The sequence below is a fragment of the Limanda limanda genome, chromosome 15 (assembly GCF_963576545.1).
Source record: "Limanda limanda chromosome 15, fLimLim1.1, whole genome shotgun sequence".
Lineage (NCBI taxonomy): Eukaryota > Metazoa > Chordata > Actinopteri > Pleuronectiformes > Pleuronectidae > Limanda > Limanda limanda.
The window spans coordinates 20,566,109-20,582,500 of NC_083650.1; the positions used below are offsets into that span (position 1 = coordinate 20,566,109).

General features: G+C 39.1%; 2 protein-coding genes across 2 annotated transcripts in view; one reads left to right on the forward strand and one right to left on the reverse strand.

The window, feature by feature from the left end:
* plekhh2 (pleckstrin homology domain containing, family H (with MyTH4 domain) member 2) overlaps positions 1–14,594 on the reverse strand; it is a 37,984-nt gene extending 23,390 nt beyond the window's left edge. Inside the window, exons 1-2 of the mRNA XM_061087451.1 lie at positions 14,541–14,594; positions 10,848–10,983 (exon numbers count right to left, since the gene is read on the reverse strand). Of these exons, the coding sequence (XP_060943434.1) occupies positions 10,848–10,970 (123 nt within the window). The 5' untranslated portion in view covers positions 10,971–10,983; positions 14,541–14,594. The remainder of the gene's footprint in view (positions 1–10,847; positions 10,984–14,540) is intronic.
* A 1,074-nt stretch (positions 14,595–15,668) lies between these two features.
* thada (THADA armadillo repeat containing) overlaps positions 15,669–16,392 on the forward strand; it is a 110,074-nt gene continuing 109,350 nt past the window's right edge. The window contains exon 1 of the mRNA XM_061087843.1: positions 15,669–15,716. The gene's annotated coding sequence lies outside the window, so the exon portion shown is untranslated. The remainder of the gene's footprint in view (positions 15,717–16,392) is intronic.

The following is a 16,392-nucleotide window of genomic DNA, read 5'->3' on the forward strand; positions in this document are numbered from 1 at the left end:
TACAGACTGTTTTTGGAGATGGATCTGACTGTTCCTTTTCTACAGTTTATTTGGGCAACATCGCAGCTCACCTACTGGTGCAAGACAAATATTTGTTAAAGATACTATTAGCAGCCAGCAAGAAAGCTGTAAGACGAAAATGGCTACAGGCCGAACCCCCAACAGAGACTGACTGGATAGATACTGTAACTGATATTCAAAATATGGAGAGAATGTTTTTTTCGCTGAATCTACGGTTTGACAAATATTTGCAGTATTGGGAAAAATGTATTGTGTTTTTAACCTCACAGGATCATCACTGATCTGTTACTGTGTGAATTGACATTTATCTTCATCAGTGTACCATCAGTATAAATGTATATGTGACCAAATTTTAGTTTTTTAGTTTTTTTGTTTGTTCGTTTTATGTATGTAAGTTTCATTGTATCTTTGTTTCTTTAAAAATAAATTATAAAACCAACAACATAAAGCCTATGGCCACGGCTGCTGCTGGCATGGAGGCATAACAAGAATTGTGCTGTAAAATAGCTCAGCAGTTGTCTCCAAATATAAAATGCAAAAGCTCTTGTAATGTAGAATCCAGTTCAGAGTGCATTGCTAAGACGAGGCCACCACTTCTTCTTGGTTATGAATTTGTTTACATCCATTCCTGCTTGTGTCTCAGAGCTGAGGATGCAGTTGCCTTGCAGCATGTAAAACCTATAACCGGCTCCATAATGATGATGAGGTGTCACATCTATACACACACAACCAGCTCTTTGTGCACGAGGATCAGAGCAAGCAGAACCTGGAACTAGTGTGTTAAAACTGCAGCAACACCAAAAGGTCACGCGGCTTTCACACACAGGCTACAAGACACAGGTACGCACACACACATACAGGGGTTACACAGACAGATAGTGGCACACACAGGACACACCCAAGGATAAAAAAATAAAGAACGTGGGAGTGGAGGAGAGCGATGACTTTATGAGACAACATTCCTCTGAAATACCGCGGCTCAAAGTGGCGGAAGCAGCAGAGAAACCAGTGTCTTCTGAGGAGAGACTCTGAAACCTCAGTGGCCTTATGGAGGAAAACATGTCGGAATGTCTCAGTGAAGGAGTTCTACAACCACCGCGGTCGGAATATTCTGCTTCAGTGCATGTGCAAATATACAGACACGTGCAAATGAGACTAAATTAGAGACAAACTTGTAACGAACCCTTTAGGGAAGATGGCTGACAAACCAGAGAATCAGATGTTGCTGACAACAGGGCTGAAGGTAGATGATGAATAAGGTGAACTATTCTCAATTTGACATAAATATGAACTTATTTACCCCAATTCTTTTACGTAGAGAAAGAAATATGGCTTCTGATCTCCCGGGTGGCATTCACTTTATTATAATTGTCTTATTTTGTCAAAGTATATTTTAAGTGAAATGTTTTCTTATCAATAAGGTTTCAAACTGAGCCAGATGAGAAAATATACTGTATGTGCTGCAAGAAAACCTTAACTTAAAGACAGATTCACAGGTTAAACCAGACAAGATAATAGTTTATCTTTCATTTTCACTTTCACACCAGGTATTCTGACTTTTGGCAGCAGGAAAAGCAAAGGTGAATAAATATCACTGATGTTGATTAGGTGTCCCAGTAACCGAAACACACCAGGTCCCTTAAACTGACAAAGCAGATTCAATAAATCAATAAATAAAGCCTATAATCATATCAATGTACTGGACACACCCAATGGAACTGACAATTCAATATCATGTTGCACTCAGTACTGTGCAATTTACAGTACAAGCCACATTCACCTATACAACACTTCTACAGACAGTGGTTTATAACACACGTCGGAGGTAATTAAAGTTAAATATGTGACTTTGGAATGTAATTTAATATAACTATCAAAATATTTATTAATCATCGTAATTCTTCTGAATGTGTGAGTATGTTTAAATAACAGTATAGTGACAAGCTGTTGTACAATTATCTATTACTATGTCTGGCAATATGATGCATATCATGATACAGGGGGTTAGAAAACACAGTGTATCAAATACATCACCATATGTATAAAATATGTTGCTCCATCGCATTGCAAGTGTCGAGTGGTTGAAGATTCATTACATCGCTGTTATCTAGTGGTGGGAGGTTTATAAACAACACAAAATGAATCAGTGCCATGAATCCTCTACTCACTATTAATTAAAAATCAACACAGTGTTTTGGAGAATTGATACAGAATCTGTAAAAATGTAGTTCGTCAAAATACAACTGTGTGATAAATTTGTTTTACACAGCTTGTATATAAAAAAAATCCCTAATTACATTGATTATTATATTAACAAAACCAGGGCATGAATAAGCAGCAGTCTGCACTAAAAGCTGACACCAGTCCATCACGGGCTGAGGAGCTTGGTAGCTGTAGTTACATATAAGTGTGACAGTGCTGGCTGAAGAAAATCCTTTTAGTTTATAGATGTGCATAACAGATAGAAAACATTTATGACTTATAGTACTGCAGATGAAATATTTAAGACTAAATTTAAAATAAATGATTTTCTATTTATTTTAAAAAACTTCTGGTTTCATTAAGTTTTTTTTGCATTCCTTTCTCCACCCAAGTTCCTAGCAGCAATTCAGTTTTCCAACTATTTTGACTCCAGTACAGTGTTTCAGATGTGGAAAATGACTTACGACCAAAATCTTATGGACTATGATGTTGCCAGCTACTGAGATTCAGAGTATTTCCCTTACACACACTGTTTAAATGAAAAATATCAGTATTTAAATTAGCTAATGCAGATGCTGGTTTTGCTTCATATCCAAACTGTGAAGAGTAAAACGTGTATGTGGTCTCACTGCTCACTTCCAGAGGGCAGCAGCACTGGACCCAGCTCAGTCTCTGAACGCAACCACACCCTGCCACAGACTCACACTCTTTCCACTGCACAGCGCTTTCTGGAGCAAAGTGGAACCCTTTAATGCAGCCACTGTTCCACTTGTCATTCCAGTGCCATTTTTTTTAAATGAAATGTATCATGCTGGTGGAATCTGAGTGAGTTCACGTCAGGCTTTGACGATATCGTGGCAAATTTCCTCCTCTTTGCGCTGATAAAAACTGCACTGAAATGACAAAAAATAACAATTAGATGGACACATGACTCCTGTGTGTGAAGCTCCTGATCCATTCATGGTACGAACCACAGAAACACACACACACACACACAGATCACTTTCACTTTAAGTTCTGATCAAAAGCAAACATGAAAAAGGTTAATGTCTCCCAATCTCTCTCTCTTTCACTCTCTCTCCTTCTTTTCTTCCCTATATAGATCATGTGCTGTACCACAAGCCACATGTGCCTCTCTGGGGAACAGATATAGCATTTGGCAGAGAAGAGCTTGTTAATTACAAGGCACATATTCTATACAGCTGGAGACGACACACACGCTGTCTCATACACACACCAGACATAACAACATAGAAAAAGCCATAAACACAATCTAATAATAAAGATATTCTCCAGTGTACACGACCCTGCCTGCAAGTGTGTGTGTGTGTGTGTGTGTGTTTTGCGGATTATAAATATATAGGACCAGTCTGGTCTGGGTGTGTACATCACATCCTGGGTAGCTCTAGATGACCAATGAGGGGGTTAAGGTTTAGGTTGTGGTCATTTTCAGATGAACATACGCTCTTTTAGTAATATACTCCTGCTTCACTGCCTGACACACTCACACACGCGTGACCTCTATACCTCAGCCCCCCTCGTAACCTCCGAACAATGCTCCATCACCTCTGCACTCAATTCCCTCCTCAGATCCAACTTCCATTCCTGGAATTCCACAACTGGCGCTCTGTGGCCAACCTCCCACTGAACTCCATCCATCCCTCCCCCATCGCTCCGTCCGCAGCCAGACAGCCAGCTCACAAAGCCTCTCTCTGTAGCCACTGTGACCCTCAGTGTTTACCTGCAATTACACAGGTTCAACACCATATACATCCGTCACATATAGCTACAGTCAGGACTGACTCTCAGCAGAATGTGCTCCCCGGAGTAGCATAGTGTGTGTGTGTGTATGTGTATACAAATACTTTGTTACTGTACTTGAGTAGATTTCTCAGATATCTCAACTTTGTGTGTTGACACATTACTTTTACCCCCTACATACTTTATACTCTTTGTATATTCTTTGTATATATAAGTCTATAAACATAATTTATACATGTGTACATGTTATTATTATTATTATTATTATTATTTTTATTATATTTACTATTATTATTTTATATACTGTTGCTGCCATTATTACTATATACTGCTATTATATTGGTATAATTACTATCATATATAAATATATATTATGTTATATTATATACTATATATACTGTTCTATTTTTATATAATGTCTAACAATAACATTACCATCATATCATCAGTACTATTACCATCATCTTGCCACTGCACCTTATCTACCTATTTATCTTGTGTTTCTGTTTTTTATTCTTTCTACCTCAATATTTTTTATTTTATTCTATTGTATTTTATTGTATTGTATTCAAATATACCGGCTGCTATGACGACTTAGTTTCCCTTCGGGGATGAATAAAGTAATCTATCTATCTATCCATCTATCTATCTATCTACTTTAGATTTTAAAAACGGGCTTGTTACTTTTACTTGAATGTGCATTAGAGGAATTATCCTTTTTTTAAACTCTTCTCCATCAAGCACCGCCTTCCCAACATCAAGACAATTCAACCTAAATGGACAGAAAAGATGATTTCTTGTTGAGTATCCAAGAGCATTTGTCCCTAACAATGTGGAAGAATGTGGATAATCAGCGAACATTGCTGACGTCGACCACAATGATTCATTCCCCATCACTGGCCTTCTTTAAATTAAGAATACTTCATTCAGTACATGGTAAACATTTCCTCCTGGATCATTTTTCATTGCTCACAAATGTTTTCTTGCTTTAACCCTGTTTAAGCTAAATAGTCAATTCTCAATTTTCTTTGCACAGATACAGCCGTAGAAATGGCCGTCGGACACTTTTTACTTTTATACTTTGAGTACATTTTGGAACCTTCATACATAAATATATCTACTTGAGTAAAGAGGTTCAATCAGTACTTACACTTTTACTTGAGTCATTTTTAACACAAGTTACTGCACTTCTACTTGAGTAAAGAATTTGTGTGCTTTTGCCACTTCTGGATTTTCGGGCGATCCTGGCGATGCACTTTGAACCTGTTGAGTGTGACCAGTATAACCAGGAAACCTCGCCTACAACATGGGCGGGGGCTCTGTTTCTTTCTAAATGTGGAATCAGTCCGAATGGAAGACTGAACTAGAATATGTCAATGCACCACTTGTGGTTTTGGTTTGAGTCTACTGTATGTACAGTGTGGACAGATGTTCCAGTGGGGATTCCCCAAACCTTCGGGAGAATCAAGCTTGAGACTCTGTAAACTATTTAAAAAAGTGTTAAGATGGGTAATGTAGTTTTTTTTATGGTATGTCTTTAATCTGCTCCTTTTGTACATTTTATCTGGTGCCTTATGTGTTTTCCTTTGTTTTAATCGTAACTTTTAATGACTGGTGTCCAAATGTTGTAAAAATAAACTTGACTTATCGTTATGGCCATATGTGTAACTGTAACTTTGTCCCTTTTTTTAAATCTGTTATCAATGACTGATCAGTGACTGATTGGTGAGGTAACACTGTCAAGTAAAATGAGGAGAGGCCTCCAGTTTGGGGACTGCTGGTTTTAATGGAAATTGTAACATTGTGTGTACTTATTCATTTGATGTGAATAAATCCCAAGGTTTGGAATGTTTAAAAGGCTTTGTGTTGTTGATTTGTGTCAATGGTGGCCAGTGATCTTACATGTTGTATGCCCCATATGGCCATTCAATTGTGGGGCGCAACAATTTGTGTGTGCATTTTGTGTGTCAGTGTGTTTTTGGCTTCCTATCTACATGATAGGTCAGATATTCTCTTTGCTTCTTAGTGTTTCCACACCAATGAATGAATATGGTGTGTGTATCTGAAGCATGATGTATTGACTCATTGCTCCGTCGCACAAATCTATTACCAGCACATCACAGAGTCACATTGTTCCTTCATTATGAACTGTAATGCAATTTATTTTGAGTTAACTGTGGATTCACATGCTCCTCAGAAGGTCTAATTTGTTGTAAGGTTGTGGTGTTTAGGTGTGTTCATGTGCAGGTTAAAAAAAAGTATAGTATTTATGTGCTTAAAATGCTTAGATAACACCTTGGGTCCATGTATGAATACTGAATTTGTTCACATAGTAATTCAAAAATGTCACCTTAGGGGGGTCTTGTCTAATTTCACTGACAGGTATCTTATTGATCAATAGCCGATGATGTCACAATGCTGCTGAATGCTGTTTGCCTGACAACTTTAATAATTTTAAATTGTCAGGCTTTAATAATTTAAAACATATGCACATTAATCATAAAAATGTCTGTATTGGCTAAATAATGCGTTAGGTGATTTTAAGAGATGGACGTGCAGCTTGCAAGTGAGATAAGTGTAACATTTGACAAGTTGACATTAAGCTACTATTTAGAGCTGATTGTAAAATAACGTTTATAAGTAATGACGCAACTGAGTTTCTAAGTTGATGTACCAACACCACATGAACGCACAATAAACAATGCCCTGCTGCTGTAAATTCACACTACAGCAACTCATTGGACAGCTAAACCCTCTGCTGTTATTGGAAATAAATCAAGATGATGATAAATCAAGGCAGCATTTAAGGGCTGGAATCTTTCCATTTCTAGTTTGCATTCCACCAGATAGATTTTTTATATATTTTTTTTATATGTGAGTGAGCGTGTCAGGTCGGAAGCAGGACGGCTGACAGAATCAGAAAATATAGCACACACAGCCTCTTTGTCTCCACCAAGAGATGTGTGGCCCAGTGTTACAGCTGGAGGCCCCCGCTGGCCAAAACCAACGTCCCCCCCGCCCACCACACACACACACACACACACACACACACACACACACACACACACACACACACACACACACACACACACACACACACACACACACACACATACACACACACACACAGAAAACGTCACTTTTCACGTCCCGAAATACAAGTCAACAGTGAATTCAAACTGGTCTTTTTTACACAAGCACAAACGCACACAGAGTTACTAACAGACTCACTTGCAGACTCACTTCCTGTGCAACACACGCATGAACACTTATTTCATGCGTGTGTATTTCCTTCCGTGGAGCAGCTCAATCTTCCTTTTTTCCCCATTTTTTTTCTACCCCTCCTTCCATCTCGGTCCCCTTGCTCCGGCTTTCGAGGATTTCAGCAATATGCCAAGTCCAGCTGGAGTCATGCAGTTCAGCTAAGGCAGATACATTTAGAATTCAAAATTACTTTCGATAGCGAACATTCATTGTTTGGAAATAGTACGATTATAGAAGACAACAAACAGTTTTAGATTTTTAAAGGAATAAAGAGGTTACTGTCACTACAGACAATATAAACAAAGTCCAATAAAGTTTTGTTTTTTAAATAAATGAGTAATTTACTAACAAAAAAAAAAAAAAAATATGACAATTTGTTAAGAATTTCTATTTTCTATCATTTGAATATATATATATATATATATATATATATATATAAATAGTTAAAAAATAATCAGGAAATGGGCATGGATGTTGGCCATATACCTTCCCCCTCTGTATAAATGTTGGCCCCTTTAGAAAAAAAATCCGCTGTAAATCTGTTACACGACATAAAAGTATAATTTAGGTCAAAATAATGATAACGTATTTAATTTCAAACACCTTTTTTTATTAATACTATTGGATCTTTGAGCTCTCTCACATTATCTGCACTGAACGCCACCTGCAGATGTAAAGTGCACTAATGCTGCTGCTGTTGCATCAATGAATAGACACCAACCTCCTGGGTCCTTCTCAGCACTGGAGGCCTGGACCACCTCCACAGAACGCCTCTTCATCCTATCATGAGCCCACCTCCGCAGTGAGACATTAGGGGGGAATTTGCTGTGACGTACATTCGCCCACGCAACGGCTTTAAAAACAACAAGCTCTGGCTGAGGCGGTGGGAGCCAGAGAGGGAAAACATCAGCAGGGGTCTGGATGTTAGCATGATGAGCTCATGGCATCAGGAGGTCAGTGAGCACAAGGTGACGGGTCATTCAATAACAAACTCGCCAGAGTCAAAACTATGGCCTGTTTTTCAAATGGATACGTCCAATCAGCTTTATCCATCTCTGACGTAATGGAAAGCAAGCAGTAGTATTAGTAGCCTGTTTTTCCATTGGAGGCGATACAATGAATCCACTCTGGTGTGACGCAGATGCTACACTCAATAATTAATGATGTGCTTCCTGGATGAGAGATATAAACTGTTTTCAGACATGAAGGCCTATGAAAGTCCCGACATTTTCCACAGGTCGATTTTAAAGTTTCAGTGTGTGAGATTTAGGTGAAATGGATCTAAGGGCAGAAATGGAATAGGAAATGTTTTCTCTAGTGTGTAATCATCTACATTGTATGAATCATTGTTTTCTTTACCCTACAATGGCCCCATTTATTTAAATACTTTATATTGACATCGGAAGTAGTCCCTCTCTACTGAGGCTGCCATGTTTTTACAGTAGACCAAACTGGACAAACTACCTTTTAATTTTTTATTACAACTGCAGACTGCCACAGGTTCTCTTTCGTGTTTGGAAGGGAAGGGTGACGTGAGGGGTATTCAGCTGCAACATGCAAGTTCACCATTAGATGTCACTAGATTCTACTCACTAAACCTTTAACATATGAAGAACGCGACTCCACAACAACAGTAAGGTTGGCCGTTATCAAAATCTTGTTGTCTTTCCAAGTTTTAATTTGTCTTTGACGTGTATGACATCTCTTTTCCTCTTTTCCTTCAGTTCCGAGTCTGTTGCGTGTTAGAAACATCATCAACACGCCTCCCTCCCATGAATGTTCCACACACTTTCCTGCTGTATTCTCACATGGACTCAGTCTGCCTTAGGGGAACCGGCAGGAAAGGTTCTGGAACATTTACGGAGGAACGAACTTGGACATTTGCGTTCTCCGCAAAAGATTTCAGAAAACGTCCGGACTTCAGTGCATGTCTGAAAGCAGCAATAGTCAAATTCATATACAACTAGAATTCTTCAGATCAGAAATAAAAAAATCCAAGCTTCTTTAGTGGGAATTTCTATGGTTCTAAAAAACACATCATACAGTGTACTGAGGGCATCAGTTTAGTGGTGGAGGCATAATGCAGATTTTTTAACAGAAGAAAGAAAAGGCAACTGAGATGAAGAGAAGATTTAGTAAACACTTCTGTGGTAGAAACTGTTGAAGCTGAATTACTGCATATAACACTACATGTGTTACACTGTGTGCTGCTCTTGCATTTAATGGCGTATTTTACGACCCTGAGTGGAAAATTCGTCTCAAATTCAACCTGTCAAACGGGATGGATAAGGCCAAAAATAAGGACTTTCACATGTGGTACATGGGCAGCACAAACCCACCAGAGCCAGTCTGTCTTCCAAGTCTCTCCAGGAGTTTGTTTTGCAGTCCAGCTGAGCTTACTTTGACTCTGTAATTGACTGGAGCTGGGTCAGTCCCAGCATGCAGTGCGTGGCGGAGCCCTGCGGTCAGACTGCTGTTTACATTAGAGCTCTAATCAGCATCCCTGGAGAGCGGCTTCAGATCTAGGCCACTGAACAGTTTGGGCCGACCCAGTGTCGGCCGGCTGGGAGGGACGGGCGGCTCTGCCCCCCCACCAGAGGCACCGCATCGCTCCGTCTGAACGTGGTTGTCTTCCTCTACTGATGAGGACCACATGTTGGGTGATTTTTAAATATTAACATCATCTGCGGTGCCATGGCCAAATCTTCCCACCTCTTCCCCATCAAACAACATGAGCAGAGGTTTGAGTTTCTGCTCAGCGGGAGCTCGAGGAATCAGCTCAGTGATTGGCTGTTTGATCTGATCGTGCAACAGCTGGCTCTTGTGGAAACAGTATAATAAAAATGAATATTGCAGCATGATTGCAACACAGTGGGTTTAACTACCCATGGAAACATGCTTAACGGCACCAACAGTGGATCTACTGTTATTCAGCAAATGATCAGTTGATTCTGAATCATTACTCAACATTATCTGCCTTTTCTTTATGAGCCAGAACACTTTCATTGTCTTTGTCTATTCTTACATCCTGTTTCAAGTGCTTATTGGTATCAGATATTTATCCTACACATCTGCACACACTTACTTTCTCTGCCTTTCAGAAACCAATTACTGGTTTTATTTAGAGCAATTATATGTTTTTTCTCTCTTTCACATCTGTGTCCTGTTCTTTCAGTTTTGAATGACGTACAGTGAACAGAAGTCATCAGGCGTCCGTCATTTTCCAATAAAAAATTTGTTTTTACAGAATGGTTGTCTGCTCTGATTTAAGATTCCTAAATGTGATGCTGTAATTAGCGAAGTGAAACTAACTCCATCCTCTCAACTACTTCACATCAATCGCTTGCATCCTTGTTTAGGAAACATGTAGTAGTGTGAGGAAGAGAAGAGGAGCCACTTAAACTAAATGGAACACACCCCCTACAGTATAGGCCTCCCAGCTGAGCAGCAGCTTTAACGTCTACTTCCTCTCACCATCACCAAATTCAAATTGGCACCATTTCAATCATTATCTCGTTCCTCTCCCCACCACCATCTCCCTGTTGATGAGTTTTGTCGTTACGTGATAAACAGAATAGAAAGAGTTTACTTGAACCAACTTTGTCGGCGGTGAGCTCTCGAATCCTGATGATCTGCACTCTGAACTTCATGAGCAGCGCCTCCAGCACCATACACTTCTCCTTCCAGTCCTCCTGGCTCATGGCCTCCTCCCCATCCGCCATACCGGCCGACCCTCTGTAACACACAGTAGCAGTGAGCGAGAGAGAGAGAGAGAGTCAATATATGTACATATTAATACAACCAATCTCCTGGAGGCTTCCTGTGGGAAAATCCGCTTTTTCATTTCCTCCTCTTGAAGGAGATGAGAGATCAGGGTCAGCAAGAGACAACCACCCGTGAAGCTGGGTTGGGATTCAGAGTTTTGCTCAAAGGCTACTCTGTAGTATGAAGAACTGCTTGTCTTTATTTTCTGGGAGACCCATAGAGGACTGACACACGCTTGTGTTCATATTACAAAGAGATTCTGTTTGAGATTTCAATTTGAAGTGAATTCAGGTTTCGTTCTTTGCACCACATGTAAAAACAGTAACTGGACCATATCTGATAAACACACCTACACACAGACACACAAAGGGTTTGTTGTTGTTGTACAGACGCTCCGCCACCAGCCAACCCCCTGAAATATTCCAGGGTCGAGTCCAGTTGGACCAGGGAGGGCATTGGTTTTATCACATTTAATTTGCCAAACAGTAAAACACTACTGTTCCTCCAAAACACCTCGGTACCTTCCCTTGGTGCCAGACTTACATCAGGTTTTTCAGGGAAAAAACAGCCGGTATATAAAGTGATGAAGAGCGAGTGAGTGAGAGAGAAAAAGAGGGAGAGAGATACGGGGATCTCAGATGAAGGATAGGAAGAGGAGGAGGAGGATAGAAAGTCTGGGTTTCTCTTCCATGTTATAACCTCTAATTACCCGACTTGTCTCCTCACAAACATGTGTGGAGGGAGGCAGTAAACTGGTTTCAACAGGCTTAGTTCTGCTGCTTGTTTGCTGCGGTAAACACAAGAAAAAAAGAGGCTGTCGCCAAACAAAACAACATAAAGAGCAAAATGCAAGGAATTTAATATGACTTATAACATGAGGACAAGGCCTACACATACCTGTATAAAATGATTTCATAAGGAAACTATTTTTTATATGGTAGTACTCAGTTAATAGTACAAGTAGAGGCTACTTTAAAATATGATAAATTGGGCAACTTTGTCAACAAACTTTTCACCTTAAATGATTCCCACTCCTCCACATGAATGTCTGTTCTTGTTGTATGTAACTTTGGTGAGTGCGTACAATCTCCTGTGAGAAATGTGTAACTGATGGATAATTGGTGTGTATTTATATAGCACTTCTTCTAGTCTAGAAGACCAATCAAAGCACTTTACAGTAATGTTTATTACAATTCACCTATTCACCCATTCATGCAGTGCATCTATGGGAAGACATGGGATTTAACCTGTGACGCTCTGGTTTGAGGACGACCCGCTCTATCCTCTGAGCCACAGCCGCTATAATGGTCAGAATCAGACTCAGAACAAGCTGAACCGTAGATCAGTTAAAAAGACTTAAAGCAGTAAATGTAAAACAGTACATTTCCTTCATTAATGTGGGAGCCTTTTTTATGTATATGTACTTCACTAGATTTAATTAAAGGTATTTTTTTTAACTTTTAAACCATTGCATTTATCAGCAAATATCTGAACTGTCTACTATGACCATGTGATATTTCAGTTTTTCTTTTTTAATAAATTTGCAAAAATTTCTACATTTCTGTTTTTTTCTGTCAAGATGGGGTGCTGAGTGTACATTAATGAGAAATAAAATGAACTTTTTTGATTTTAGCAAATGGGTGCAATGAAACAGAGTGAACTATTTAAAGGGGTCTGAATACTTTCCGTATGTTTATAAATGGCAGTGGCATGGCCACCCTGTACCTTGCACATGTTTAAATTAAAAACTTTAATATATAAACCCGTGTAATATTTGAATAGCTTAGTATTGAATGCACAATATCAGGGTAGTTATGTTTAATATAAAACACAATTTTATACAACATATATAGTAGGGGGTCCCTGCTCCATCTCTCCACCTGTTTGGGGGTCCTTGGCCTGAAAAACGTTGAAGACCCCTGGTCTACTCCACTACATTAAACATTATTTTCTATTTGCTTGCACTTTTACCCAAGTAAAATGTACTTCCTCCGCTGCTGCTTAAAAGGAGCTGAATTATAAATCAGCGTTCAGCTCCAATATTCAGCGAGGACACTGTTAAAATATGAGGAATTCTAAACACAGCTTGGTGGATTTGTGACAGCAGCAGCTCTTCTGGTTCAGGAAGCCGGGGATCATGGGTAATATCCGCAGTTCAGTGAATTAGAAAATGCGGTCATAGCTCTACTCAAGAGATTGATAGTCTCTGTTTTTCCTTGATTTGAAAACCCCTTAATCGCTCTGAAACAGAGCCCAACAGAATTAATCACAGTGTGTGGCTGCAGAGGGCGCTGTTGCTCAGCAGTAAAAGTTACACAGTGTTGCTTTAAGGTAACAGTATCATTGTAACACCCCATAAGGTTTTAGCTGATGGATTCTCATATATTATCAAATTATAATCCTCTTAAACAGAATTTGATATTGTGATTTTATTATAAGGTTGTATTTTTTATTGTATTTATTTTGGTTTGCTGCAACGGTGGATGTTGTGAGAGGTGACTTCGCTCATGTGTCCTTATCTTGGAGAATACGAATCCGTGTAGAATTTCTCTCTTCTTCACAGTGGTGATTAAAGGAGGTAGTTGGTGGAAAACATTAAACACCAGTTAACCCCTGACCCCTTTGTTATTCTGTCCATGATTCACTCTCACTCTCACTTCCTGAGTAAAGTCAGTGCACAGAGACAGTGAAGCAGAATGTGCTGTGTGAGCACATCCCTGTGTTTTGGTGTGGAGGCGTGCTGCAGCCATTCAGGATTTAAAGACCCTGCTACCTGCTGTTAACGGTTTTAAAATGAGGTTTAAATTGCGTGAAGAGGATACACCTCTCACTGGGAAATAAACTATGCAAAAACAATTAGGGCATGTGTATTATAAGGTATAACAAGTCGCTCCTTATAAGTTCCTCCCCACCCCCCTCAAAAAACGTTTGAGTGTTCAGATGTGAAGCCTCATTGATTATACGAGTTATAGGACACATTGTTTTAGAACAAACATTAATGCAGTCATAGAAATGATTTACTGAGGGTGATGGTTCTCGCTCAGGGCTGAAAGATGGAGAAAGACAATAAACTGAGGTAGAGAAGTCAACAATGATGCCCTCATTGGTTTCTATTGTGGAGTTTTTAAACTGGATTTATATAGACTATAATAAAACATGGTGAGACCCCCCCATGTGTTACACTGAAATAGAATTAAATACATAACCCACCGGATGGATTGTGTATTTAACCATAAAACAAACAGACAAATTGTAGGCTTTCTATTCTAAATCATAACACCAGCTACCAAAAGACAAACATAGAACCACTTCATTTCCTTAGGAAGCAGTGAGTGTGGTCAACTTAACAATTGTTTTCATATCACTGTTACTCTGTAAAAACGTTCGGTTACAAATGTTTAGTCTGAACTTTACCCACGAGTGAGTCAATAACAACGTTAAATCATTCTCACTTTGAGAACTCATTAGATAAAACGGTCACCCTCCATCGTTTCCTATTAAATATATATATATAAAAAACATCTTACCCTAGACGATATTGACGCAGAAGTGTCCGGCTGACGTCACGTCATGTCCACTCCCGTGTTTACATGTATTTTATCCTGAGTCCTGTGAGGAAACCTTGAATAAACGCGGTGAATGGTTCAGTTTTCTCAGGTTTTTCATTCCAGCTCACGCAACAAAGTTAGGAACGGGTCGGAACGGGAGGGCGTGGCCTCATAACGGGTGGCCAATGGCAGGCAAGATGGGCGTTTCTCTGCGCAGCTTAACCACGAAGACCGATTTTGACTGACGTGTGATTTCCACCAATAGAAACATGGAGCGCTACTTTACGGACAGCTCGGCCTCTGTGGGCGGGGCTGTTGCAGTCCGTCGGAAGTGACGTTTCCCCTGCGTGCGGCATGGATCCTGGTTGTGTCAAAATAACGAGACTAAAACCAGAAGCTCATACAGCATGGCTTCAAAGTAAAAGCTTTACATTATACAAATATGTATTACACCAGTGGTTCTCAACCTTTATTCAGAGATGTACCCCCTGTGAATTTTTTTTTCAGCCAAGTACCCCCTAACCAGCGCAAAGCATTTTTTGGTTTCGCTGTGTCTGATTTATTAAACTTTGTAACTACACTTTCAAATTTCAAACATTTTAGAATACATCAACAAAACATTTACAACTCCATCCATGTGCATAACATTGCTCATTTGTAGTGGTCTCTCTTGAACTACTTGGAAATAAAAATAGTTAATGGGTCTTGTTTTTTTAGGATAAGGAAAATTAATAGCCTACTGAATATACTATTCAGTTTATGAACTTACACTTATTAAACAACTATTTTTAAAGGATTTTTCAATGGATGCTAATTTTAAATATATACATTTATCTCAAGTACCCCCTGGAGTGCCTTCACGTCCCCCCAGGGGTACAAGTACCCCCATTTGAGAACCACTGTATTACACTATGTTAAACCACATGTTTTGTACCACATACTTTCACATAACTGTGTAATCAAATAAAGAATATAAATATCATCGAAATATAAACATCAACTGCATTTCATTAGGTTGCTAGATATAGTACACTTTATTTTGAAAGACATTTTACCGGAAAAGGAAGCGTTTTAACTTTTAACCATCAGCTTGACACTGGTTACAGTAACCAGCTGAGGCAAACAGACTCCAACTACACCACATGTTCATCTGAGGTGATAACTGGTTCTATTTCATTTCACACCTGTATTACTCAGTTAGACTCTTTGCGTGTTTACTGTGTGTAATGTTTTTGTGTTACCAAGAGTGTCTTGCTCTTTAGCTTGGGTCGTAGAGCCAGAGCTGGACAGCTAGCATGAGTTAGCTCACAGGGTTAGCAGCAGGACTTGTAGCTGAGATCAGAATCAGAAGTATTTTATTGCCAAATACGTTTACACATACAAGGTATTTGCTCTTGTTATTGGTGCATACAATGAACATAGAAACATAAAAACGCAATAAATACAACATACATAGGAGAGCAATAAAAAAATAGGAAACCAGTATATATTTACTCACTGTTTACTTCTTATTTACTCACTTTTTACCAATATTTATACAAAGTAACATTTATTTTGACATAAACATTTCTGAATAAAAATATATAAAAGATAAAAGATATAAAAAGTGAAGTAAAAAGTGAAATGCTAAATGCAAAAGAGTGAACAGTGTCAGACCTCTGAGAAAGTGTGGACATGAGGTTCTCTGTGCGTGTTTGTTAATGAGGCAAAAAACGAGAGAAAGACAGGGAGGGGCTGGGGGGAGTCATGTAGAGAGAAACGGATCGTTTGTAAACATCAGGTGGTTATTTGATCTTTTATCTGAGATGTGAAGCCTCTCACTTTTGACAGG